This window comes from Hippocampus zosterae, chromosome 14 (genome assembly GCF_025434085.1).
Source record: "Hippocampus zosterae strain Florida chromosome 14, ASM2543408v3, whole genome shotgun sequence".
NCBI lineage: Eukaryota > Metazoa > Chordata > Actinopteri > Syngnathiformes > Syngnathidae > Hippocampus > Hippocampus zosterae.
This window is the reverse complement of record NC_067464.1, coordinates 2,807,764-2,833,139: the sequence shown is the minus strand read 5'-3', so window position 1 is coordinate 2,833,139 and position 25,376 is coordinate 2,807,764. Positions and strand designations below refer to the sequence as shown.

The 25,376-nt window shown below is 44.0% G+C and overlaps 2 protein-coding genes and 1 long non-coding RNA gene across 5 annotated transcripts in view; all 3 read left to right on the top strand.

Annotated features, from left to right (window-relative positions):
* The window catches only part of LOC127614278 (serine/threonine-protein phosphatase 2A regulatory subunit B'' subunit alpha-like), a 40,507-nt gene extending 36,103 nt beyond the window's left edge, over positions 1–4,404 (top strand). For both annotated transcript variants that reach the window (XM_052085508.1, XM_052085509.1), the window contains 8 exons: positions 156–230; positions 739–982; positions 1,818–1,866; positions 1,943–2,032; positions 2,115–2,290; positions 2,380–2,498; positions 3,714–3,820; positions 3,897–4,404. In XM_052085508.1, the coding sequence (XP_051941468.1) occupies positions 156–230; positions 739–982; positions 1,818–1,866; positions 1,943–2,032; positions 2,115–2,290; positions 2,380–2,498; positions 3,714–3,820; positions 3,897–3,981 (945 nt within the window). In that variant the 3' untranslated portion in view covers positions 3,982–4,404. The remainder of the gene's footprint in view (positions 1–155; positions 231–738; positions 983–1,817; positions 1,867–1,942; positions 2,033–2,114; positions 2,291–2,379; positions 2,499–3,713; positions 3,821–3,896) is intronic.
* A 3,634-nt stretch (positions 4,405–8,038) lies between these two features.
* LOC127614349 (uncharacterized) lies at positions 8,039–10,213 on the top strand. Its single transcript, XR_007966470.1, has 3 exons — positions 8,039–8,383; positions 9,460–9,576; positions 9,999–10,213. It is a non-coding gene; the product is annotated as an uncharacterized LOC127614349 (long non-coding RNA).
* Positions 10,214–10,770: 557 nt separating this feature from the next.
* LOC127614283 (fibronectin type III domain-containing protein 3B-like) overlaps positions 10,771–25,376 on the top strand; it is a 75,872-nt gene continuing 61,266 nt past the window's right edge. For both annotated transcript variants that reach the window (XM_052085516.1, XM_052085515.1), the window contains exon 1: positions 10,771–10,992. The gene's annotated coding sequence lies outside the window, so the exon portion shown is untranslated. The remainder of the gene's footprint in view (positions 10,993–25,376) is intronic.

Sequence of the window (25,376 nt, the reverse complement as noted above, 5' to 3'; positions counted from 1 at the left end):
AATTTTAGTTGATTGTATGTTAAGTTGTACACTGCTCCGAAAGAATCTCTCAAATAGGTGTTTTGATGACATAATCAAATATGTGAAATCCATCCGTGTGCTCATTTTGTCCAGTAACAACAAAAAACTATTTGTCCTGTTTTGTTTTGTTTTAGGACATCGTGGACACGCATCCCGGACTCACGTTTCTGAAGGATGCACCCGAGTTTCATTCCCGCTACATCACAACGGTAATTTAAAAAAAAAAAAAAAAACACTCTTTAGATTATATGTCAAAAACTTACAACATAACATCACGTGTGTGCGGGGTGCAAATGCAGCTTTGAAATCCATCATGGAAACTGATGGCTAGCACAGCCTTGTATGCACCCCCCCCCCCCCCCCCCCACGCAATGTCCTCTGTGGCCCTTTCCATGCCCATATTAGGAAACTTCCTTCCATGGAGTCCAGCTCACCGGTTTTATTTTGCTGTCCGTGACACATTAGCCGCATACTACAAGAACCAGGAAGTGGCTCGGCGTCACATTTTTGCGTGCACTTTTTCAAATGCATTTACTATCGTGCACATTTTGTTTTTCTCCAAATCAAAAAATAATTTCAAGTAAAGATAATTTTTTTAAAATGTAGATTTTTTTTTAAACACAGGTACCCTGAAATGAAAAATAAAAGAAAATAATTTACTTGAATTAAAGTGTTTCTTGTACGGACATAATCGTCCTTTGGCAACTGTCCCGGCAGGTCATCCAGCGGATCTTCTACGTGGTGAACCGCTCGTGGACAGGCCGCGTTTCCATGACGGAGCTGCGGCGCAGCAACTTCCTGCAGACGCTGGCGCTGCTGGAAGAGGAAGACGACATCAACCAGATCACCGACTACTTCTCCTACGAGCACTTCTACGTCATCTACTGCAAGTTCTGGGAGCTGGACAGCGACCACGACCTCTACATCGACCACAAGGACCTGGCCCGATACAACGACCACGGTGAGGGCGCCAGACGATTTGAACCGGAAAAATGGTGGCGCGTCACAGCTTCTGTTTTGAAACGTTTGGTAGCTGCCCAGGAGAGGCGTTAAGGAACATTTTAAGATGATGATGTCGTGAGTAGACACGTGCAAAAATTGTACATTATTCTCCCATGGCTTTACCTAATTTGATTTTCCAGATGTTTTGCCCAATGTTTTTTTTTCATGACTTTTTATTCTATTTTTATAAACAGATTATTTTACAAAAGAAAATATTTTTAAAATATTTTATATATATTTTTTTTATTATTTCTATATTTTCCCCATTTTCCGTGATTTTATTTTCCTGACTTTCGGGGGCAAAAATGAGCTTTATTTTCCAGAAAAAAATAAAATAAAATAAATAAATAAATAAATAAATAAATACATTAAAAAAATAAAATTTTCTACTTTTTTCACGACGTAATTTTTCTGACTTTTTTACACAATTTCTCATAATGGATTCATGACTTTTTCTTTGACTCCTTTTTTTTTTAAACAAAAGTAAGTTTCCCGATTTTTTTTTTCTTTTAAAAAAAACATTGATGATTTTATGTGTGAAAGTTTTTGCTCAAATTTGACCCGACTCAAAGTTTTTGCTCAAATTTGTTACGTTTCTCCTCCTCGACCAGTCTTAACCATCATCCAATTGATTTAACCATCTCGGCCATTACTTCAGCCCAGCCAGACCCCAGACCTATGTCCTATGTGATTTTCTATTGGCGAGGCCTAATTAGTCATGCATATCCCGACTCAGCAGTCACAAAATGGCCGCCGTTGTTTACATGCCACATCTTCCCCTGTCCTCCCTTTAGCGTCCTCCAACCGAATCATCGAGAGGTTGTTCTCAGGCGCCGTGACGCGGTAAGCTTAGCTCAACGCCAGCGAGCCCGATCGCAATGTTCCGTTTTCTAAAACCGCCCGTGTGATTGGTCGCTAGGGGCAACGCCGTGCAGAGGGAAGGTCGCATGAGCTACGCTGAGTTTGTCTGGTTTCTCATCTCTGAAGAAGACAAAAAAAATCCCACCAGGTGAGAAATCAAACCCCGGTGCGGATGCAGCAAAGTCACCGGAAAGCTATAATGTTGCCCTCTCGCTGTTTTCAACCACCAGCATCGAGTACTGGTTCCGCTGCATGGACGTAGACGGCGACGGCGTCCTGTCCATGTTCGAGTTGGAGTACTTCTACGAAGAGCAGTGCGAGCGCATGGAGCGAATGGGCATCGAACCGCTGCCTTTCCAAGACTTGCTGTGCCAAATGCTCGATTTGGTCAAACCGGAGAGCCCAGGTAGATATCGGCAAAGACGCATTTCCTTAGACGCACCGGCTTCACGTGACACCAAACGGGGCATTTATTTTGTTTTTTTTTCCTCTCAGGCAAAATGACGCTGGGTGACCTGAAGCGATGTCGCATGGCGCACATCTTCTTCGACACCTTCTTCAACCTGGAGAAATATTTGGACCACGAACAGCGAGACCCCTTTGCCGTGCACAAGGTGGGCACAAAGCACGGACGGGACTCAAGTGTGCTGAAAATGTCTCGCAAATTGGACATGAAATGACAAAAAAAAAAAAGCCTCTCCCCGCGTGCCCGAGAAAAAGTAGCGGTTAGAAGCCTTTCAATGCTTTGACTGCACAGTGGCAGATAAGAAAACCTTTATTTGTCTCGCAGTGGAGAAATTCCCAATTTACAGCAGCAAAATTATGAAAGGGAGAAAGACAAAAAATATATATGAATATAAATATTTGCCGGCATCATCATCCCGCTGGAAATTTACAACTAAATGGGGGATGCAAACCTTAATGAGTGTCATTCATGAATGCTAACATTTACATTTATTATTATTATTATTTTTTTGTCAATGATAAGTAGACCCCCCAAAAAAGTCTCAGGAAGTCAACCATTTTGGTTGCCCATCTTAGCTTGGTGGCACACTTCGGATGCTTTCATAAATACAGAATCTTAACTTTGACTTGGCAACTTGAACTTGGTGTATCACGCCACATCTAACATGAGTGGACCCACAAAAAAATAGCCGTGTCCCACAAGATACAAAAAGTCGGCCATTTTAGTTCAAAGTGCCCATCTTAGCTTGGTGGCACATTTCGGATGCTTTCAAAAATACAGAATCTTAACTTTGACTTGGCAACTTGAACTTGGTGTATCACGCCACATCTATCATGAGTAGACCCACAAAAAAAAAATAGCCGTGTCCCACAAGATACAAGAAGTCGGCCATTTTGGTTCAAAGTGCCCATCTTAGCTTGGTGGCACATTTCGGATGCTTTCAAAAATACAGAATCTTAACTTTGACTTGGCAACTTGAACTTGGTGTATCACGCCACATCTATCATGAGTGGACCCACAAAAAAAAAAATAGCCCTGTCCCACAAGACACAAAAAGTCGGCCATTTTAGTTCAAAGTGACCATTTTGGCTTGAGGATGTTTGAAGCCCGTTTGACTCTGCAACACGAAAATTTGGATGAATGTCTATCAAGAGAAGACCCACAAAAAAAGTCTGAAGAACCCATCCCTGAAACAGGAAGTCAGCCATTTTGGTTCGAAGTGTCACACTAGACAGATGGACGCGGCGATTTAATCCAGCTCAGTAGTTACGGGACTGTCAATTCTCTCTTCCTCATTTTATTCTCGTGATTAATCATCCGCTCACTCTACGTTCTCTTGTCAAAACTTGTGTGGCCCTTCTAGGACGTCGACGGTGATGGTCCCGAGCCGTCTGACTGGGATAAATATGCCTCGGAGGAATACGAGATACTGGTGGCGGAGGAGACTGCCAATGAGCAGATACACGAGGGGTACCAACAAGAATCTTCTTTTCCATTCATTCAAAACGTTTGCTCGGCTCGCTAACGCGCTCAAATGTGATTGCAGATCTTTTGAGGAGGACTATGACGTGGATGATCTCCAGGCTCCGGCTGAGATCGGGAATAAGATCATCTCAGATCTGACAGCGTGAAAAAAGTGGATTGCCTTTTTCGAAATTGTTGGATGGATGCACAGTTGGAATGGACATCAAAAAGAATAAGGACATCCATTTTATGATGAGGCCCCCTTATTTTTTGTATTTTTTTTGGTGAGGATAGACTCATGTTCACGTGTGGACGTGCATCTCACAACAAAGTGGATGAGTGAGAAATTGTTTGATAAGCTCTTAAAGGAACACAGCACACTAAAAATAGCTCCACAGAAGAGGATTTTCATTTTGGGGCGGGTGGGCGGGGGGGGGGGGGGGGTGTTCATATGTTGGATCAAACTTTTTGACTATCTTGCGCAAAGACAATCACATCACATGGAAAAGAAACACACAGTTGACTCATTTTGAAATCAAAATTCCTGGAAGTTGGGCAAATTGCAATTTTTAAAAACTGTTTGAAAAAAAAGTTCGTAGCAGGGGAAGCTTTTAGATTTTTTTTGGGGGGGGGGGTCCGTCACTTTAAAAGATAGCAAACCATCTCGTCACAAAAATTATATATTTTAGTTTTTTACATTTTCACCCACCCAAAAAAATATTTAAAGTCTATACATGCTCTCTCTCTCTCTCTCCCTCTCTCACACACAGATGAGAAATCACCCGCTTGGCTTTTTCCTAACCGAACATGTCAAAAAAGAGCGCAAAAACCCCAAACAGGAGAATTTGTCAGCATCTACTTTCTATTGATAGAAACATAAAGTAAAACTTCTGCTATCTAGAAGAAGAGCATTTAAATGTTCTGCCTGTCACTATCTGTTGCTGGCATTCGTTACTCAACAAAAACGCATCATTCGTAGTACATAAATCAGAATTTCTGGACCAATTACGTGACATTGGAAAACGCTACTTAACATTCACAAAAGCGCCCCCGTGTGGCCACTGCATGTTCTTACAAGCATCACCCCAAAAAACAAAAAAAAAGTCCGTCAAATCCTTCCAGGTTGACCAGGCAGGCTATTCTTAGAGCTATGTTATGTGCGTGTCGAGTCACTTGCCATTCGTTGCTCCAAAAAAAAAAAAAGTGACGAGCTTGTCGAGCTCTCTGGGAGAGTTGCCTTCTATTTGCCAGCCACTGCATTTCGCTGCATTTATAATAACACAAACGCACGTATAGGTCGTCTTGTTCTGTTCATGCGTCGCTATCTGATGATGTCATCAAGAATCAACCACTACGCGTCTGGCAAGTATCGACGATACTGTGGTACCCCCCGACTGATTTTCTTTTGGCATGTAAAAAAATAGTCATAGTCAAATATGGCCATCAGAAAAGTTTTAACGGTACATTTCAAGTGTCACTCGAGTGTAAAACGCTGTTTTGTCAAACTTTGTTTCTTGATGTGAAAAGGATTTGGCTGTGAGACAGATTGCAGCTAGATAACATCTTGCAGCTAAAATTAGCGTTTTAGCACAAGTTTCGATTATTTTTGCGAAAGTTTTTGTATAAATGAATGTTTTTCAATTTTTTTGCATGGTTTTTCGATTTGGGGATTTCTTTTTGTCCTCTAAAGCAAAAATGATTCAGGTCAAGTAAAAAAATAAAATAATGCAATGCTGAAAGTTTTGCTCAAATTTTTGCATGAATATTTTTTGGGGTTTGTTTTGGGAGATTTTTCTAAATTCAATTTATTATAAAAAAAATTGTAGAACTTCCAAGAGTTTTCCTCGTAATTTTTACAACTCCTGTGCGACTTTAGACTTACATACGTTTGCATTTTTTTTTCTTTCCTTTAAAATTTTTCCTCGTTAATTTGCATGACTTTGGAAACATTTTTCAATAGTGTATAACTAAATAAAAATGTTTCTATGGTTATGCGGTGTCTTTAGTGAGGTTTGTTTTTCTTTCTTTTGTAATTTTGCAATATTCCAGAATGTTTCAGCAAAAAATGTTTTTAAAAAAATCACTTTTTCAAAGCTTCATAGATTTCCCGTGAAAATATTACAAAAATGTAAACACTCATTTTGCATAGTTTTTTTCTCTCGAAAATTAGCCCAAAACATGCTTTTTTTTCTCTCAACATTTTTGCACGATTTTAGAGATTCATTTACAAATTCTGTGGTTCCTCTGTCCACATAAGCATTTTTTTTCCACCGAAGATGCGGTTTCTTTTATATATTTTTTTGTTTTTGTTTGTTGCCAAAGAAATGCATTTCAACATTTAAAAAATTTTTTAAGCTCATTTTATGAGGTGCACCTGCATAGCCTTCATGGAGCTAACAGAAATATTAGACAGAGCTCTCGGTGTATTGCAAACAGCTTTTAAAAATATATATATATTTAATATTGTGCAGGTGACCTGAAATCTGTGTCCAATGAGTATCAAGTTAACTCTAGTTTCAATTTAACGTCCACAACTGTGTGTACATATGCCTTTTGCTACAGTTCCATTGCTCAACATGACACAATGCAGCTAATATAAAACAACAACAAAAAACTTATTGTTAGGTTGCAAAAAAAGAAAAAGGAATTGACGTGTGATTGATTTATTTAGAGAGAGTGTGTGTGTGTCCCTTTTTGTAGCTACATAGCCACTGTAAATGTGCCTGGCTGTGTCTTTTATTGAGCTGTATCAATATTATTATTATAGTAATAATAAGAGTAACGAGAAGCCATTGTAAATGGTTGGGGGATTTTTTTACATGCTTTTAATTGCAGTGCCACTGTGTGGCTCCGGTTCAATTGTGTTCGGTGTGTGCGTTTGTGTGTGTAACTGACAATCATTACGACTCCCAACACACAAACACACATTGTCTTGGATGCCTGTCCATCCACGGTAGTGTAAAGCCATGTTGGGACTTTTATTTTGAAACTACTCTGAGAGGAAGTGAGTAGGTTGTTATTTTGGATGAGCTTCCTCTCTTCAGGTTTTGTGCAACAGGAATGTTTCTTGCCAACCTTTCTTTCTGCTCTATTCTGTTTCCCTGTTTATTTTGTGGCATCGGCTCTTTGGTCTGAAGCTTGAAACGTTCAAATAAAGGCGTTACCAAATGAAAGACTACTTTTCAAAATGTTGAATGAAAAGAAGCGGAGAAAAAAAGTAATGGCAGCAGAGGTTTTGTGAGATGTTTCTCGATTGCTGCAATTTTGGGGGCGGGCAGCAGAATTTAAAGATTTTTTTGCGTGAAATCTTTGGTGTTATTTAGAAGATTTTTAAAATATTTCTGCACATTTCTATTTTTTTTTTTAAACAAAGACCATCATTTTTAAAACGCGAGAGAGTTTTTCTCATTTATTTCCATAATTTCACACTGCTATGGTTTTTTTGATTGTTGTTTTAAAATCGTACTTTCTTTTTTAGAAAAAAACATCTGCTGACATTTTTTATATCTGTTTTTCATGACAAAATGGTTTACCATTTTAAAATTTTTGCCAAACTACAGATTGTTAAGTCAAGTTTTTGAAAATCGTTTTTTGTTTATTTTAAACGAATATTTGCGCAATATTTGTCAGTTCATTGCTTTTACTGAAATACGGTAAACCAAACAAATTTAGATTTTGTGTGCGTGTGCGTGTACGTGCGCGTGCGTGTGTTTGTTTGTGTGGGTGTGTGCGGTTGAGTCACTCCACACCAGCATCTCCGGCCGTTGCTGTGGCAAAGTCGCCCAAGCACCAGGACAGGAAGTGGTAAGCGTGGCACATTGTTGCTTGTTCTCCCCACAGTCGTCGTCATTCACCCACTTCCTGCTCTCACACAAACACACCCATGGACAAGCCAGCCAAGGACGTTCCGCCTTTGGGGGTGGGGGGTGGTTTGGGTGTCGAGGGGTCAGTTTGTTCTCTGTTATGGGTGACGCTGTTTAGAGGAATTCCGAGAGGAAATTTTGGGAGTGATTCATCTCAGATGAAGTGTCTTCAAGAGTAATTCATGAGAAATTAAGGGGAAAATGAAGAATAATGTGTGTGTGTGTGTGTATAAAATGTTATTTTTATTTATTTATACATATTATCACTGTATAAATAGAGAGAGATAGTGTACCTGTTTTCTGAGTTTTGGTCACGTGACATTCACAAGTTGAGCTGTGATTGGTCGTTACCTGAGCAACCGTGATGTCATTTTCAGTCGACATCCCTTGGCAAAATGGCTGCCCATTTAAGACGGAGAAAAAGGCCAACACGATCGAAATATCAACCTGAATGACATGTTTTGACTGTAGTGGCAACACATATAACTGCAAAGAACATTTTTTTTTAACTTAACCTGCCCTTAAATGGCACTCCCCTTCGAATATTTTTCATGCGTTCCACTTTCGTTAGGTCAACGAGGGTAAATGGTGACATCATCATCAATCAATGACATCATCTTTCCATGATCAGGAGCAACAGGTGAAGCTTAAAGGCTGGAAAAAGACTCAAGTGTGGCCGAGAGAGAGACAGATGGAAAGAGAGAGGGTGAGCGTTACATGCCCGCTCTTGCGCGACTCTTTTGAAGTAAAAAAAAAAAAAAAATTCCATCGTCTCCGTGCACGCGCACGCACAGTACGAGCCTTATCGTCCATCAGCCGGTGCTCCTGCATCCCGACCCCTGGTAGACACAACACAGTGGAAAAACCGCGGCGAAGACCTGGCTTTCCAAAAAATTGGGGGGGGGGGGGGGCGCCGGTGGGTTGAAACACATTTAAAGCATTTATTTATTTGTCAGTGAATGCTATAACAGTCGTTCCAGTTTAACCTACAAACGTCAAAAACGATTAATTGATTTCTTTTTGAAACTACAAACAATTTAATTACTTTGGTCATTTTTTTCTCTCAAAACTGTGGTGCTGAGCCTGGCTTTCTGTGGGTTATAAAAATAATAATAATAATAATAATAATTAAAAAAAAAAATCTCCACTCCGGGTCGTGTTCCATTTAGTTGAAAGCGGCTCCGGTGATTACAGAGAGGCAAGCAGCTTTCAAGTTGAAAATGGGATGAGAATGAGAGAGAGAGCGACAGAGACAGAGAGAGGGAAAGCAGCTGGCTCGCTGTTAAACATCTGGCGCTTGTTGATGTTCAGAGCCAAGACCTGCCCCCCCCAACCACTACCCTCCCTACTCAGCACTCGATCTTATCTAACATCCGTGGTGGGAAGTAACCAAGTACAAATATTTTGTGACAGTACTTCAGATTTTTCACCTGTCTGACCAATTCTAAACTCCCCACTCCCTTTATTGTAGTTTTTTTTTCCCATCCCCCTCCGCCCCGCCTCCCAAAATTGCCCCCCGCCCCCAAAAAAAACTCAAGTCATCTCAAGGCACCACTATACTTGTACTAAAGTACAGAGTAAGAGTACTTTTGCTAGCTCTGCCTTACACTGGCACTACGTCACGAGAGGGTGGGATGGGGATGGGGGTGTGGGGGGGGGGCAATTTACAGTTGAAGCTCATGACGGCCACTTTTGGGACCCTTCCCTGACTCATCTGCTTCCATTTATCTGCCGTGTGTGTGTGTGTGTGTGTGTGTGTGTGTGTGTGTGTGTGAGGAGCAGCGATGGAAAAAGTCGTTAGACACGGGCGGACTTGTGGCTCATCCCCGGCAGATCCTGCAGACCCCCGGCCCCTACTGACTACCAACAGCACAATGACAAATAGGGCACCAACGAGAGGTAAGGTAACGTGCGATTTTTGTCGGACGATATTGGGCTCTAAATAAAGCTTTTATCCTTCATACCGGCTGATATCTCACATAATCGGTGTTTATGACGTTCTGTTTGCCTTTGGATCTTGTTGGCAAATATTTGTCGGGTTACGGGTCTTCCGTGCCGATTGCCTAATAAGTGGCACCACAAGCACTGGACTCGCAGCTCGTCTTTATCTTCGACTCAAAAGCTGTGCTGAACTCAAAGCCAAAGCGATGCAACACTGCCACCCACTGGCATTTGTTCGCCAACGCAGCTATGTAGAATGGAGAATCGACTTCCACCTGCCAAATAGAGCAAGCTGAGCCCGCTGTTTTTTCTGATGGAAACGTGCTAATGTAAATGTATTGTTTTTGTTCTGCTGTGTGTGTGTGTGTGTTCTTTCCAAGGCTGAACATGAGGCTTTCCTTGTTGGCGCTAACTGTACATGACCTTACGTTGAGGTTTTTCATATGTCAGCTGACAATGATCATTGCGGCGAGTGGAATTTCATTTCGAACTTCCTGACAACCCACCCCGGCCCCCTCCACCTCCACCAGTCTCCTCCGGCCGCCGACGACCCCCCCGCGCCTCCTCGTGTAAGGACCTCGGAGTTACACCGGCGGCTATTTGCTTGGCGCAGCCGGCGGAATGTGCGCTCGTGTTTGCCAAAAGAGAAAAATCCTCAAGTGCAGGGCAATGAGGCCATTTGGCTGGAAAAGCCAGTCAGGGAAACGAGTTTGATCTCTTAGCTCTCATCTCATCACGATATTAATTGATTATGAGTCTTGTGAGGGGCAAAATGTTGTTTTTTAGCAAGTGAATAGGGTCATTAATGAAGTTTTCGCGGTGGAGGAAAAAGGTTGAAATTGTCCCGAAGTGGGATTGTGAGCGCGGATGGTTGTTTGTCTCTGTGTGCCCTGCGATTGGCTGGCAACCGGTTCAGGGTGTCCCCCCCACGCCTACTGCCTGAAGATGGCTGGGATAGGCTCCAGCACGCCCTTGTGAAGATAAAGCGGTTCAGAAAATGGCTGGCTGGATGGATTTACTCCGAAATATAACTTTTAGCAAGAAAATACCCGGATATAAATCGACGCCGGCGACTCCGCCGCCGAGCACAATTTAGCTTGCGCCTTTAGTGTGAGCAGTACGGTAAAAGGCGGGGCGGTCTCTGGCCTCCCATGTGCGTGGCGCGTTTGATTGACATGGCGGAGCCTCGCTAGCACTAGTCCGCGTCGCGCCGCGCCAGCAGACTGGCGAGCAGGCAGGCAGGCGAGCTCCGGAGCCTGGGAATTAAAAAAAAAAAAAATCTATACACGCACATACCGCCACCATCACCAAGACGAAACGAGAAAGGCAGCCCACGTCGCGGTCCCGTCTCCACGTTGTTTCATTCACAGCGAGGTAAGTTTCAACTCTTTCGACACAAAGGAGGCCATGTTGGAGAGGGAAACTTTTATAAAGTGCGTGCGAGCGTGTGTGTGAGTGACTGAGTGAGTGTGTGTGTGAGTGTGTGTGTTGGTCGCGCTGACGCCGGCAGTCTGAGCCACTTGGCCAGCAGCGTCCAAAAAGAGGCTGAGCGGAAAAAAAGGGGAAACTTTTCGTTCGGGTGCGTTTAGGCGCCGCTGAAATGTGCGTCAAAAGTGGCGTTTGGCAACGTTTTACTCCACAAGTCCAAGTGTTGTTTTGCTGACTTTTGTTTGGATGGAGAGTCAGCAACGGGAGGACAAACTTCAACCCCCCCCCCCTGCTAAATCTCTGTATTCCTTTGCTTTTCAAAAGTCAACAATCCGCGTCGAAGATGCTGACGAGGCGAACTCACTCGTTTCGCTGCAATTGACTTCCCCCCCCCTCTCTCATTTTTTTTTAAATTAACTTTTTTAATTCACTCAAACTTGGCAAAAGTTTCTCGCAACTTGGCGTAAAATACTCCCGTATGCCTCCACAAATCGGTAAACACAACCCTTCCTTTTAATCTCTTCCCATTTATAAAGATATTATGGAGACTGTTTGTTGCTTTTGGGTCATTTTGTGCATTTTCTCCACACCCCCCCCCCCCCACCCCTGCACAATGAGGCGTTGAGGGGAGGAAAAAAAAACGTCTCCACTCCAGCAGATCCTAGCATTCCTTCCAGCCAGCCTCCTTCTCTCTTTTTTTTTTTTTGCCTCCACCTCTCAGAAACGACTACGTGTCTGTTTGTGCACCAACACATCTATCAATCTGTCTAGCCACGTCTTTCTCATGCTTTCCTCATTTCCATACTTGGGAGGGGGTGGGGGGGGGTAACACATCCCTCAAAAAAGTTGGAATGCAATGTAAAAATCGACATGTCTGTGTGGTTTGATTGTAAGTTTGGAATCTGGCTTATCTATCGATGGGTAACCCCCCCCCCCCCCTCCCTCCCGCTCCCCCTCAGCTGCTCTTGCTAAATAGTGGACTCTGGATCCAGGGGGCAAGTTGGAGAAAAGAAATGGTCAAGCACGCGCACGATTTTGTCAGTGCAGAAAGAGAAGAAGAAGAAGAGGAGAAATCTGATCCCAAATATATGACGTCAGATGACATTCCTTTGGTGCAAGGCTGATGTGGCTGTTTTTTTTTTTTTTTTTTTTAGGTTTTGCCCCATTTTCTTTACTTTGGACTAAAATGGGGGACAGGGGCAGGAGTGATGATGTAACGATGCGATAGTTTTTCTTTCCCTCACGTGATTGTTTTTGGACTGAAAATGGTTGTCGCAAAGCTTGTAAAAAGAGATCAATAATTCAAAAGTCAAAAGTTTCCTTACGAACAGTCCAAACGTGTTATTCCGATTCATATTGCAAACCCAGAAAACTGGTGAGCTACATGCTTCCCCCCCCCAATCTGAGTCATCAATTAACCCCCCCCCCCCCAAAAAAAGATTGAACGCATCATTGATTATTAATCGTGAGTGAGCAGCTCTAAAACTGAAAATTTCTCGCTAACCCATCTCTCTTGTATTTTTTTGTTATTGTAAAGTGTCCTTGGGTGTCTTGAAAGGCGCTTATAAATAAAATGTATTATTATTATTATTATTATTATAAGTATATCCAGTATATATTCGGATCAATTATTCAGCCTTATTGTTGGGAATCTTTGTTTAGCCCCATGAAGCGCTGTCCTGACTCGTCTTTTTTTTTTTTTTATGCCTGTTGAACCAAATCACCACAGGTCATAAACATCAAAATCGCAGACTAATAAATCATCAAATCCAGGCCTATAAGACAGAAAGTCCGCAAGTGCCTTTTGGTTGATGTCGTCTCAGCCTTATCAAAGCTTGACTGAGAAAAATCACTTTGACGTTACTCGGAATTCGAGGGTCCACGTGCAAAACGTCTCTCTTCCGCTCCATCTCCGGTAGTTATGGAAACCACGCCTGGCGCTCATTTCCCACACGCCGCTGACGTACGCCACGCAACAACGCGTCACTCTGCAATAGATTACAGGCACCAGAAGCGACTGTTTACCACACTGCCATCGTTGCACTTTGTTGCAAGGGTCTTTAAAATAAGCGTCATTACGCAAATGGCGAACATCAACAGCGCGGCACTTTCAAGCGCCCGCGGGCCAAAAACATGCGAATGAGAAATGAACGTTGCTTTCCTCCTGTGTTTACTTCTAATTTAGACCATTTTTTTTTATGAGAGAGGAGATGAGGGCTGCTATGTTCCGGTGCGTGAGACACTGGGGCTAGCTAACGTAGCGAACAGGCTATGCTAATTGTAGCTCTGCGCACATCTATAGTAGTGAGACTGCGTAGTGTGTGTTTTAAAAAATGACACCTTTTTTTGCTAGCTGGTTCATATATCGCGGATGGTTATCGAACGTGAAACGAGCTCTGCCCCCCCGCCCCTAAAAAAAAAAGATTTATTGTCGAAAAGAAGCGCCTCAACTCATTTGATCACAAAGTTCCTTGGCAGCTAGAAAAGCCTTGTGGATGTGCTACGTTCTGGTGCGTGAAACACTGGGGCTAGCTAACGTAGCAAACAGGCTATGATAATTGTAGCTCTGCGCACATCTATAGTAGTGAGACTGCGTAGTGCGTGTTTAAAAAATGACACCTTTTTTTGCTATCTGGTTCATATATCGCGGATGGTTGTCGAACGTGAAGCGAGCTCTGTCGCCCCCCCACCGCCCCCAAAATAGATTTATTGTCGAAATGAAGTGCCTCAACTCATTTGCTCACAAAGTTACTTGGCAGCTAGAAAAGCCTTGTGGATGTGCTACGTTCTGGTGCGTGAAACACTGGGGCTAGCTAACGTAGCGAACAGGCTATGCTAATTGTAGCGCTGCGCACATCTATAGTAGTGAGACTGCGTAGTGCGTGTTTAAAAAAATGACACCTTTTTTTGCTATCTGGTTCATATATATCACGGATGGTTATCAAACGTGAAGCGAGCTCTGCCCCCCCCCAAAAAAAGATTTATTGTTGAAATGAAGCGCCTCAACTCATTTGATCACAAAGTTCCTTGGCAACTAGAAAAGCCTTGTGGATGTGCTATGTTCTGGGGCTAGCTAACGTAGCGAACAGGCTATGCTAATTGTAGCGCTGCGCACATCTATAGTAGTGAGACTGTGTAGTGCGTGTTTAAAAAAATGACACCTTTTTTTGCTATCTGGTTCATATATCGCGGATGGTTATCGAACGTGAAGCGAGCTCTGCCCCCCCCCAAAAAAAAGATTTATTGTTGAAATGAAGCGCCTCAACTCATTTTATCACAAAGTTCCTTGGCAGCTAGAAAAGCCTTGTGGATGTGCTATGTTCTGGTGCGTGAGACACTAGGGCTAGCTAACGTAGCGAACAGGCTATGCTAATTGTAGCTCTGCGCACATCTATAGTAGTGAGACTGCGTAGTGCGTGTTTAAAAAAATGACATCTTTTTTTGCTAGCTGGTTCATATATCGCGGATGGTTATCGAATGTGAAGCAAGCCCCCCCCCCCCGTCCCCCCCCCAAAAAAAGATTTATTGTCGAAATGAAGCGCCTCAACTCATTTGATCACAAAGTTCCTTGGGCAGCTAGAAAAGCCTTGTGGATGCGCTACGTTCTGGTGCGTGAGACACTGGGGCTAGCTAACGTAGCGAACAGGCTATGCTAATTGTAGCTCTGCGCACATCTATAGTAGTGAGACTGCGTAGTGCGTGTTTAAAAAAATGACATCTTTTTTTGCTAGCTGGTTCATATATCGCGGATGGTTATCGAATGTGAAGCAAGCCCCCCCCCCCCGTCCCCCCCCAAAAAAAGATTTATTGTCGAAATGAAGCGCCTCAACTCATTTGATCACAAAGTTCCTTGGCAGCTAGAAAAGCCTTGTGGATGCGCTACGTTCTGGTGCGTGAGACACTGGGGCTAGCTAACGTAGCGAACAGGCTATGCCAATTGTAGCTCTGCGCACATCTATAGTAGTGAGACTGCGTAGTGCGTGTTTAAAAAATGACACCTTTTTTTGCTAGCTGGTTCATATATCGCGGATGGTTATCGAATGTGAAGCGAGCTCTGCCCCCCACCCCTAAAAAAAAAAAGATTTATTGTCGAAATGAAGCGCCTCAACTCATTTGATCACAAAGTTCCTTGGCAGCTAGAAAAGCCTTGTGGATGCGCTACGTTCTGGTGCGTGAGACACTGGGGCTAGCTAACGTAGCGAACAGGCTATGCCAATTGTAGCTCTGCGCACATCTATAGTAGTGAGACTGCGTAGTGCGTGTTTAAAAAATGACACCTTTTTTTGCTAGCTGGTTCATATATCGCGGATGGTTATCGAATGTGAAGCGAGCTCTGCCCCCCACCCCTAAAAAAAAAAAGATTTATTGTCGAAATGAAGCGCCTCAACTCATTTGATCACAAAGTTCCTTGGCAGCTAGAAAAGCCTTGTGGATGTGCTACGTTCTGGTGCGTGAAACACTGGGGCTAGCTAACGTAGCGAACAGGCTATGCTAATTGTAGCTCTGCGCACATCTATAGTAGTGAGACTGCTAGCATTTCTACGGTGTCGAATATGTGCTTTTGCGAGCTCTTTCTCTCGTGGTATGTGGCGGAATTAATATTCCGATGGTTTTTAACTTATTTTTCTAAAATCCAGAACAATATATTAAGTACAATTCAGTTGTGTTTAACTTGGCAACACGATTCAAATTTTAGAAGTGATTGTCAACATGAACCGAGCCACAATTTGTATTGAAGCAGGATTTAAGTACCAATTTTTCCCTTTTCTCATCTTCAAGCACGGTGCGACAGTGGCTGAGTGACACAGAAAATATTTTAGTTGTTGCTATTTGTTGAGCTAAGAGTTATTTTTATTTTTTTGAAGAGGTGGTACCTGATTTTAAAAAGTTTAAAACCCACAGACTGTAAAATATTAGGCGCAGCCGCGATGCCCCGCACCATCGCACTGTCTTTTTTTTTCGACGCACCTTTTGCCATGTGCGCTCCGTGTTGTGGCCACATAAGTGTAATTAATGTCACCGCAGTAAACTTGGCCCTGGGGGGGGCTATTACATTTGACTTCATGCCTGCGTTACCGTGATGTGAAGACCCCTCCACCACCCCTCCGCCCCATCCCCCATGTTTTCTTGATGTTAAGCCTCGGCGGCCTTTGCGTTTCAGCGCACCCAGAATGTAAACAAAGCATCCCGAACCGTCGAGCAGATGCCGGGGGGGGGGGGGGGGGGGCAGGAATGCTTGGATCTTCAGCTCGCTGGAACTTAATGAGTGAGATTTTCTCGTTCTGCTTTGCGGCGGCAATGGGAATGCGTACAGCTTGCAGCATGTATGCGGCGTTGAAATAATGATAATCTCCCCCATGTTATTTATTTTTTGGTTGCTGCTAAGAGCTCAGGAGCTTTTGTTCACGGCGGAGTCGGATTTCTGTTGGCCTTTTTCTTCCGTGTGCGTAGGTCAGCGGGTTGAATAACACTTTATGTAAGTCGACGACCTTGTTTCCGTAACCATTGCAAGTTTGTTTCTCAGGTACGACTGGGTTATGGATTATTATTATTTTTTTGTTTTAACTGTTAGGGGTGCTTTTTTTTCATTGTTCAGCAAGTTAACATAAAATGAGCCATCAAATTGCATGGTTTCTCCTTCGACCAATCAGATGAAAGCAGTGTGTCTAGCTCCGCCCCCGAGTTAGCCTTTCACGGCGGTTGTTACTCAGGGTCAGCCGATTTAATTGGTCGATTATTGTTATCCGATTTCTCCAGAACTTGCCGATGAGCTGTTCATATGAATCGGGTGTGTAGGAAAACGTCCAAAGTTCGGAGTTGCCCACCTCTGTCGTATAGGAAATGGATGGATGGGGAGCAAATGAGCCCGAATGGGATGCAAGCATGGTTGTCTGTCTCTGGATGCTAATTTCTAAGGCTAAGCTAACGTTAATGCTAATTGATTTTGTGACTTTCTACTTTTTGTCTGAAAATCCACAATACAAAACTTTGTCATCTTGTTTCAGATAATGGGGGGGTTGGGGGATGGCGCCCGAGTAGGCAGCCTTCGGCAAGTGCTCTTCAAGAGCCTTGCTTTTTTGTTCTTTTTTGCTGTTTTTGTCTTTTGTTTTGTCACATGTTGTTTGTTGTTTGATCGTGTGGACCTGATATGGACTGTTTTCAGCGCTTTTTGGCCACGACATTCGTCAAAGGAGCAGTATCTGTGCTTGGTGGTTGCGCCTTCTCAGCAGCACGCCTGTACCAGCACAGATTTTGATTGGGACGAATGTCGGCGCCATTGACTGTCGGTGCTGGACAGACCTGGGGCGCTTGTGTTTTTTGCGCCAGTAATGGGCAGCATTTTTCACAACCCCGATTTGTTCAGTGGCTATGTCAGCGCTGTTGGACAGTTGGCGTCGGTGCGGCTGGATGGATGGCCGCTGAAGTTGAGGATGAGGAGAGAGGAGCGTTGGCGAAGAGCACCGATGCGTATTTGGAACCGTGAGTCGCCGCTTGGAATTGAAGTGGATTTCCATGGGACAGGAGAAGTGATCCAATCTCTTTTTTCGTCAATGGATGCTACAGCTTCTTGTTGACTTTGAAACTTAGCTTGTAGCCGACGTGTGCTCATTTTGAGCATGACGTCTCTGATCCACTGGTTAAAGGACACTTTGATTCTCTCCTCTTTCATCTCAAACCGCTTCAAACAACAAAGCGTGTGACGGAAAAGTGGTTAGGACTGCACGACTGTTTGTGTTTTATGTTATGTGTTGTGTTTATTATTTTACTTTATGTTAACTGTTTTGTAAAGCGCTTTGTTACAGCTGCCGCTGTTGTGAAAGCGCTATATAAATCAGAATGTATTGTATTGTATTGTATTGTAACATTATGATACGTTGTGGTTGTCTACTCTTAAGCTTTTTTAAGGCTAAGCTAAAAGAAAAAAGAATAAGCTTTTTGTCATTTGACAAAGTTTTTGCAGTTTCCTTTATTTATTGAAATTCAAAAATGTATGTGTCAAGAATTTTGCTCGGTTCCATGCATTGTGGTTGTGTACGGTACTACTTTTCTCATGCTATGCTAACGATACATTTTGTCATTTGTCTAAAATGATATTTTGTCATTTGTCCCATTTTTTTTAAGGGATAGGGGCTTTGTTTGACTTGCTTCTTTTCATCTGAAAGCCCAATAAGTGATATCTCTCATGTGGATGAACAAAAGCGTTGACAACGTTCCAGACTTTTTGATGCATCGTGGTTGTCTCTTGGCATGCGTCTCTCAGGCTGTGCCAATGATAGCGATTTACTTGACTTGCTTGTTTCAAATTTCAAAACCGACGACTCACATATGTCATGTCGATGAAAGAAAACATATCTTTGCCCTGTGGTTGTCTACCGTTATGCTATGCTAATGAAAAGCATTTTATTGTGTCACTTTCTTTTCACCCGAAAACCAACAACTCACATGCCGTGTTTTAGCTAATCAAGAAAGTAGACAAAACGTGGCCGTTGTTACACATTTCTACTGGCTACACTGACAGCTTATTATTATCATTTGTCAACATTTTGTGACTTATTTTTTTATCTAAAAACAGCTTCAATGTGTCATGTTTTATCTCACGAAGAAGAAAGACGAAACAACTATGCCCACTTGTTGCTTTCTGTTACGTTTTGCTAATGCTAATGCTAACTGTAGCATTTTATCAGCGACGTTACTCGATTTCACTTATTAGATAAATATTATATTAATAATATTATTTACTCCAAATAGAAAATTTCAGCATCAAAACCCATCTTTTTTGGGGGGGCCATAATTATTCAGTCAGTTTTGAAAGACTCTGGCGTTAACGTCTTCTTATTTCGCACAATGAAACACTGAACTTGTGCTCTTTCCCCTCTGGCATACACACACACACACACACAGCCACCCCCCCACAAAGAACTCTATACAAATGCGCTCTATAACATAACCTGGACTGTGCTCCCCCCCCAAACACACACACACAGAGCGTATATGTTATGCGGCCCTCGTGGGGAGGTCTGGAAAAGTCTGCGCGGCCCCGTGTTTGTTTAAGCGCCAGGCTGCTAGCGGCCGCTAACTGGCCTCTATTGAGCCGCACATGAATGCCAACCTTGATTCCGAATAAGCACACAACGTTTTGGCTGATAGAAGACGCCGGGGTCGCCGTGCCCTCGGAAACCTTTTGCCCGTGCGGCGCATCGCAGAAATATCAACGCAACACTTGAGTTTTTTTTTTTTTTTAATTATAATAGCTAAAAGCTAAAAAAAAAAAGCCCTGACTTTTTCCCACGTATGCAAAAGGCCCGCAAGTCGCGTTAACATCCCCAGTCACGCATTTAGCCGTCGCTAGGTGTTGTGCAGGTGAAAATGGGGTCAGGGAGGGGTCGCGATGCCGAGCACAGCTTTGTCTCGGTTGCTTGTGTGTTGTCAGGAAAAGGACGATGGAGCAGCTCTCAGGTTACGTGGACAAGACAAAGCATCCCTTGCTTCTTGTGTGTCGGTGTGAAAGCCACAAGAGCAGCTTCCTTCAGCCCGCTTTCCCCCCCCCCCCCCCCCCCCCCCCTCTCTGCCATCCTCTTTAGCCGCCATCGGGTTTCATGCAACCGTTTGTCATTGAACCTGTTACATGGACGCAAACGACGAGAGGCAGCCCAATATGGCCCTAAAATAACATTTCCCATTTGCGGCTATAATTGATTTTGCCCATTTGCTCATGAAAAAAAAAAAGAGCAAATGACAATTCCAACATTCAAAACGGGCTTTGAAACATTTTTAGCAGTGCCTTGCGAACGTGCAGGTGTCATTGTGGGAAAACCTGACCCAAATGTTGTCGCGAGCTGGCTGGATAAAGAACAAGCGCTGTGTAGTACGTGTGTGTGTGTGTGTGTGTGTTGTTGATAACCTCGCCGCTGCTTTCACTTTCCATTTCCCAGCATCCTCTTGTGCCGTGTTGAAGTATCCCAGCATCTCGTGTTTGCTTGGCACCGAGCTGCAATGTTTGCCCTCCTCCTCCTCCTTTCTGCTCCTCCTCCCTTCTTTCTTTTCGCTTCCATGATACCAGCCCTCCTTCTCTCACACAAACTCCTCGCGCATTCTTCCCCGAGGCCCCCCCCCCTCCAACCCCCCCCCCCCCCCCCCAAGCACCCCTCGATCATTTCCTGCATTGTTGACCACCGGTTCAGGAGGAGATAAAAAAAAGCCGCCTTTCAACTTGCTCCCCTTCGCCGCATTTGAACATGAAAGCGCCGATGAACGAGTTTATTTGCACTCGACGACTGAGCGCGGACGATAAAACCTCCCCCGCAAAGACTTTTTATGAAGTAAATGACGGGCGAAAAAGAGATGCCGGTGACTTGACAAGAATGTGGGAAAATGCAGCATCAAGATGGAAATGTCACGTATCACCCACTTGCATGCCCCCCCCCCCCGACCCCCCATTTGAACAGCGGATACCAAAAGTCTACACACCCCTCTTCAGATGCTAGGTTATGGTGGTATGGGGAAAAAAAAGTGAAATTGAAAATTTTCTTTAAAAAAAATAAATACAATAGTGTGGTTGCGCAAGTGTGCACACCCTTGCTTTTTGGTTGTTGTGTGCCCAACGATTAATCAGCTGATATTAGCGCTTTTAAAATCGGCAAAAATCTGTAAGTTGTCAATATTTTTTGTCACCAAACACGTTACATCATAAGAAGACCCCCTCAAAATATGCTCCAAAAATTTGTCAACTTTTTACCAATTTTTCTCTTTTTTTTGTTGTCAATCGACACTAATAAAAAAAAATGTTCTGCCTTTAATACAAACTTTTATTTATTTTTTTAGTCAGCAAAAAAAAAAATTATTCTATTCATTGTATATTTTATTTAATTACCTGATCATTTATGCGAATCGTGTCCTGCCAAATATCGGAATCGGCATAAAGCACGCACACGAGGTATTCCAAAGTGCCTGCGTAGCGGTAATCTTGCGAGTTGACCTCTGGAAAGTTACTCCAGACTTTTTTTTTTTCTTTAAACTGCATCTTTGGAGCGTCAGCAGCCCGCCGCCATCTCCCCCCCCCCGCTCTCTAACCGCTTATTTTTCCAGATTAGGCGGCGGGATGAGTGTTTATGCAACGTGCGTGCGGGCGTGCGGAGGAAGTCGCTGTTATTGAATGCAAAGCCACATGTTTTATTGCTTTCCCTTGTTACAACACCCAAGCTCCAGCCCTCCCCCCTCTCAGGCATGCATACCGGCGTGACCCAACCGCCCGCCCCCACCCGCCCAATCCCCTGTCCTTGTTCACCCCCCCACCCCCTGCCCGCCCCTCCCATCGCCACATACCTGTCATTTTTTCCAAGTCTTCTCCTTGAGCCTCATTTGGCCTTCAACAGGTCCTCTTTGACTTCCACTTAGGTTGCCGAGCACGACCACTACGGGATCGAGTTACCTTAACTTTTCTTGTCAAAACCGCTACGAGTCCAACTTTTTTTTTTTTTCCTGAGAAAACACAAAGGAAAGTGTGTTTTTTTTCCCCCATGAATGTATTAAATATGAATTTGGCAACAATTGGTTGAAAAATTAAAAAGTTAGATAGTGGTCGGAAGCTCAGAGGGACATCATGACGCGTCATGCGCCTCATTAGCATAATTGCCCCTGTGATTGGCTCTCACTTTTCACTTTTTCAAGCAATAAAAATCAAACAATCGCTTCTAATTAAATGTTACCTTGTATTTTATTTGGGGGAATTTAATGATTACATTTTCCAATGCATCATCCTTGTAAGTTTCTGCTCTTAACTAGAACAAGATTATTATTTGATTCTATCTTTTGAAATCTGGAGTCCCGATTTAAAGATCAATGCCCGTCGCCCGTCCTCGCCCTCCCGCCGGACCCCCAACAGACAAATCACATGCACAGACACACACACACACACAAACGGGCTTGGCGGAAATACACGCCCACAACCCCGAATGACTGTGTGAAATCCTGAGGCTGATTGGGGAGGAGGAATGCAACCTTGTGACCCCCCACCCCGTCTGTGGGGAGGAGAGGAAATAGATGAGGGGGGCGCTAGTAGTGTGTGTGTCAGATTTGACGCACGTTGGGGACAAGAAAGATGTGCCAATGTCCCCACAAAATGTTGACACTAATTCATTTCAACTCTCGGGGGGGTTAACGCAGTTTTCCCAATGTGTGTATATATACACACACACACACACACACACACACACACGGAAATACTCTCATTCATAAACACAGCAGCAGTAGGAGGAGTTAGTCATAGACTGAGGCATGTAAAGGCACCATTCATGATTTGCTTGTGCTCTTGAAAGATGCGTGTGTTTATTAAAGGGACATTTGTCTTTGTGGGGACATTTTGGATGGTCGCGTTTACCGCTTTGGACTGTGCGTGTGTGTGTGTGTGTTTTTGTCTTTCCGTGTTTGCGTGGCCCGATCCTGGACAGATGTTATTCAGGGGATATTTTGTCATTGTGCAGGCAGTTTGGCTGCGAGACAAGAAAAATAATTGTGTGCGTGTTTTTGCGTTGGTTTTTTGGGGGGTTGGTAGTGTGGCACCATTCTTGACTTCCCATCTTATTTGGTGACACTTTTGTTTTTTTTTCGGTGGTCCATGAAAGAAAAATGGTGTATAGGCACGCTTTAGTTTTGCTGTGGTAGTGCGCCGCCGTCCTTGATTTCCTTAATGGGAAGAAAGCATTTTGACTGGTCCGCATGAGGAAAATTGCGGGTGAGTGTGTGGGTTTTTTTCTTGTCTTTGTGTAGTGTGGCATTGGAAGCAAAATGACCATGAAGTGAAAAATGTGTGTGTTCTTGTCTTTTCCGGTTAATGTGGCTTTTTCACTTATTCCAGTGTTTGTGATCTTGTCTTTCTTTTGGTAGTGCGGCACCATTACTGATTTCCCAAACAGTATCACCTCTGTCCTCTTTTCATTGAAATTCAAGACATTTTATGCCGTCCAGGTTTTGATTTCTTCCAGGCAGGATAAAAGTGGCCTTAACGAGAAAGCGTCTTTTTTTGCTCCGTGGGACATAGATCTGACAATCATCTGCATAACAGTGGAAGGAAATAGCATGTTTCCTTAAGATGGAACCCACCGGGAGCAGGTACAGTGAGACTAGCAGGGGCCCCAAAATTGAGCCCTGTGGAACACCACATGACAGAATTGAGTTCCCTAAATGTATTGGAAGAATATATTGACTATTCTACACCCCTGACCAAAAAAATAAATAAATACTCATTCATCTTCCAAGCTGCTTGATCCTCACTAGGGTCGCGGGGGGTGCTGGAGCCTATCCCAGCTGTCTTCGGGCAGTAGGCGGGGGACACCCTGAATCGGTTGCCAGCCAATCGCAGGGCACACAGAAACGAACAACCATTCACACTCACACCTAGGGACAATTTTAGAGTGTTCAATCAGCCCGCCACCCATGTTTTTGGAATGTGGGAGGAAACCGGAGCACCCGGTGAAAACCCACGCCGGCCCGGGGAGAACATGCAAACTCCACACAGGGAGGCCGGTTCTGGAATCGAACCCGGTACCTCTGCACTGTGAAGCCGACGTGCTAACCTGTGTGTACATAAGTGTTCTCATCCTTCCTAGTTAGTGAGGCACCACCCTTGACATCCCGCCATACTGTTGCGTAGTTTATTTTGTATTTTTTTGTGGATGCGTTTTCTCCAAGATTACTGTGTGTGTGTATGCGTCCTCATTTTTTTGTGTTCGTGTGGCACCGCTTTTGATTCCCCAAATTTATGAGTTCGAGGGGTCTTTAAATGGAAGTGTGGTATCCGCAAAGAAAGACGGTCAGATTTTTGCTGGTCCACCTCCCCCCCCCCCCCAAAAAATGTTTTAAGCGTCCGTTCTTTTTATCCCGTGTTAGTGCGGTACCGCCGGCGATTTCGCACCTTTTATCAGACTGAAACTGCCCCCCTATGAGACCACATTGTATGCGGTTCTCAAGTAACTGTGACTCATCGTTGGCCACGCAACAGGCAAGCTTTTTCACGGCTCATAAAGCCGCGCGTGCGTGCTCTCGACTCGCCGTCTTAATTAAGAAGCCGTGTCACGGAGTCGCGCCGAAATCATTAGCCACCGCCATTTCCGCCCTGGCCGCTTTGCATAAACGACACGGAAAAGTCCCGGCGTCATGTCTGTCTTGGAGGCGAGGCGCGCGAGTACAGTAAACGGCGCCCTCGCCGCTGGATCGGATCCGTTTCATTGGAACAATGACGTTAGTTTTGAGTGACGGGCGAGGAGGTCAGTGAGGCCAGACCGACTTGGCGCTGACGCCACGTCTCTAGTGGGAATGGAATTTATTTTTTTTTCAAACTTTTTGGAGATTAGGGCGCTTCGCTTGTTTGCTGAACCAAAAATGATGCACTTTGAGTTCTGTACGTCCGAGTGATGAGAAACGGACACAGCATGAGGTACACCTGCACAATGGCAGGAGACTGATACGTGCGGCCTTGTCAGATGAATTTTTAAAAACTTCCATTTCGGGCTGCACCGAACAAATATTTTGATCCTCAAGTAATTTGTCGATTTAATCGACGGACTACCGAAAAAAAAACCCCAAACATGTTTTAATTTCCGTCACTTTATGAAAAAAAACGGACATTTGGTCCAGTTGACAGTTAAAAAAAAATGCACAAACGGGAATAAAATAGGAGTCAGATGCTGTTTTTTTAAATTATTAAGTATTTTACTAATTATTATATTTATTCATTCATTCATTCATTCATCTTCCGAGCCGCATGATCCTCACTAGGGTCGCGGGGGGTGCTGGAGCCTATCCCAGCTGTCTTCGGGCAGTAGGCGGGGGACACCCTGAATCGGTTGCCAGCCAATCGCAGGGCACACAGAGACGAACAACCATCCACGCTCACACTCACACCTAGGGACAATTTAGAGCGTCCAATCAGCCTGCCACGCATGTTTTTGGAATGTGGGAGGAAACCGGAGCACCCGGAGAAAACCCACGCAGGCCCGGGGAGAACATGCAAACTCCACACAGGGAGGCCGGAGCTGGAATCGAACCCGGTACCTCTGCACTGTGAAGCCGACGTGCTAACCACTGGACTACCGGGCCGCCCCGCAATCCAAATCGTATGTTGCAAATATGCTGAGTGTGCACTCGTGCGCAAGCGCTCGGATGGGAGTTGGGTGCGTTCACTTGCCAACAAGCGTGGGCACACTGCATTTTGTGTGTGTGTGTGTGTATTGAGGAGGAAGTGGCTGTGTTTGTTTAAATGGCGCACGCTCACCCATGTGGGACAATTTAGCGGGAATGAGAACTCGCCAATGCCACATTGAAGCCTGTAACCC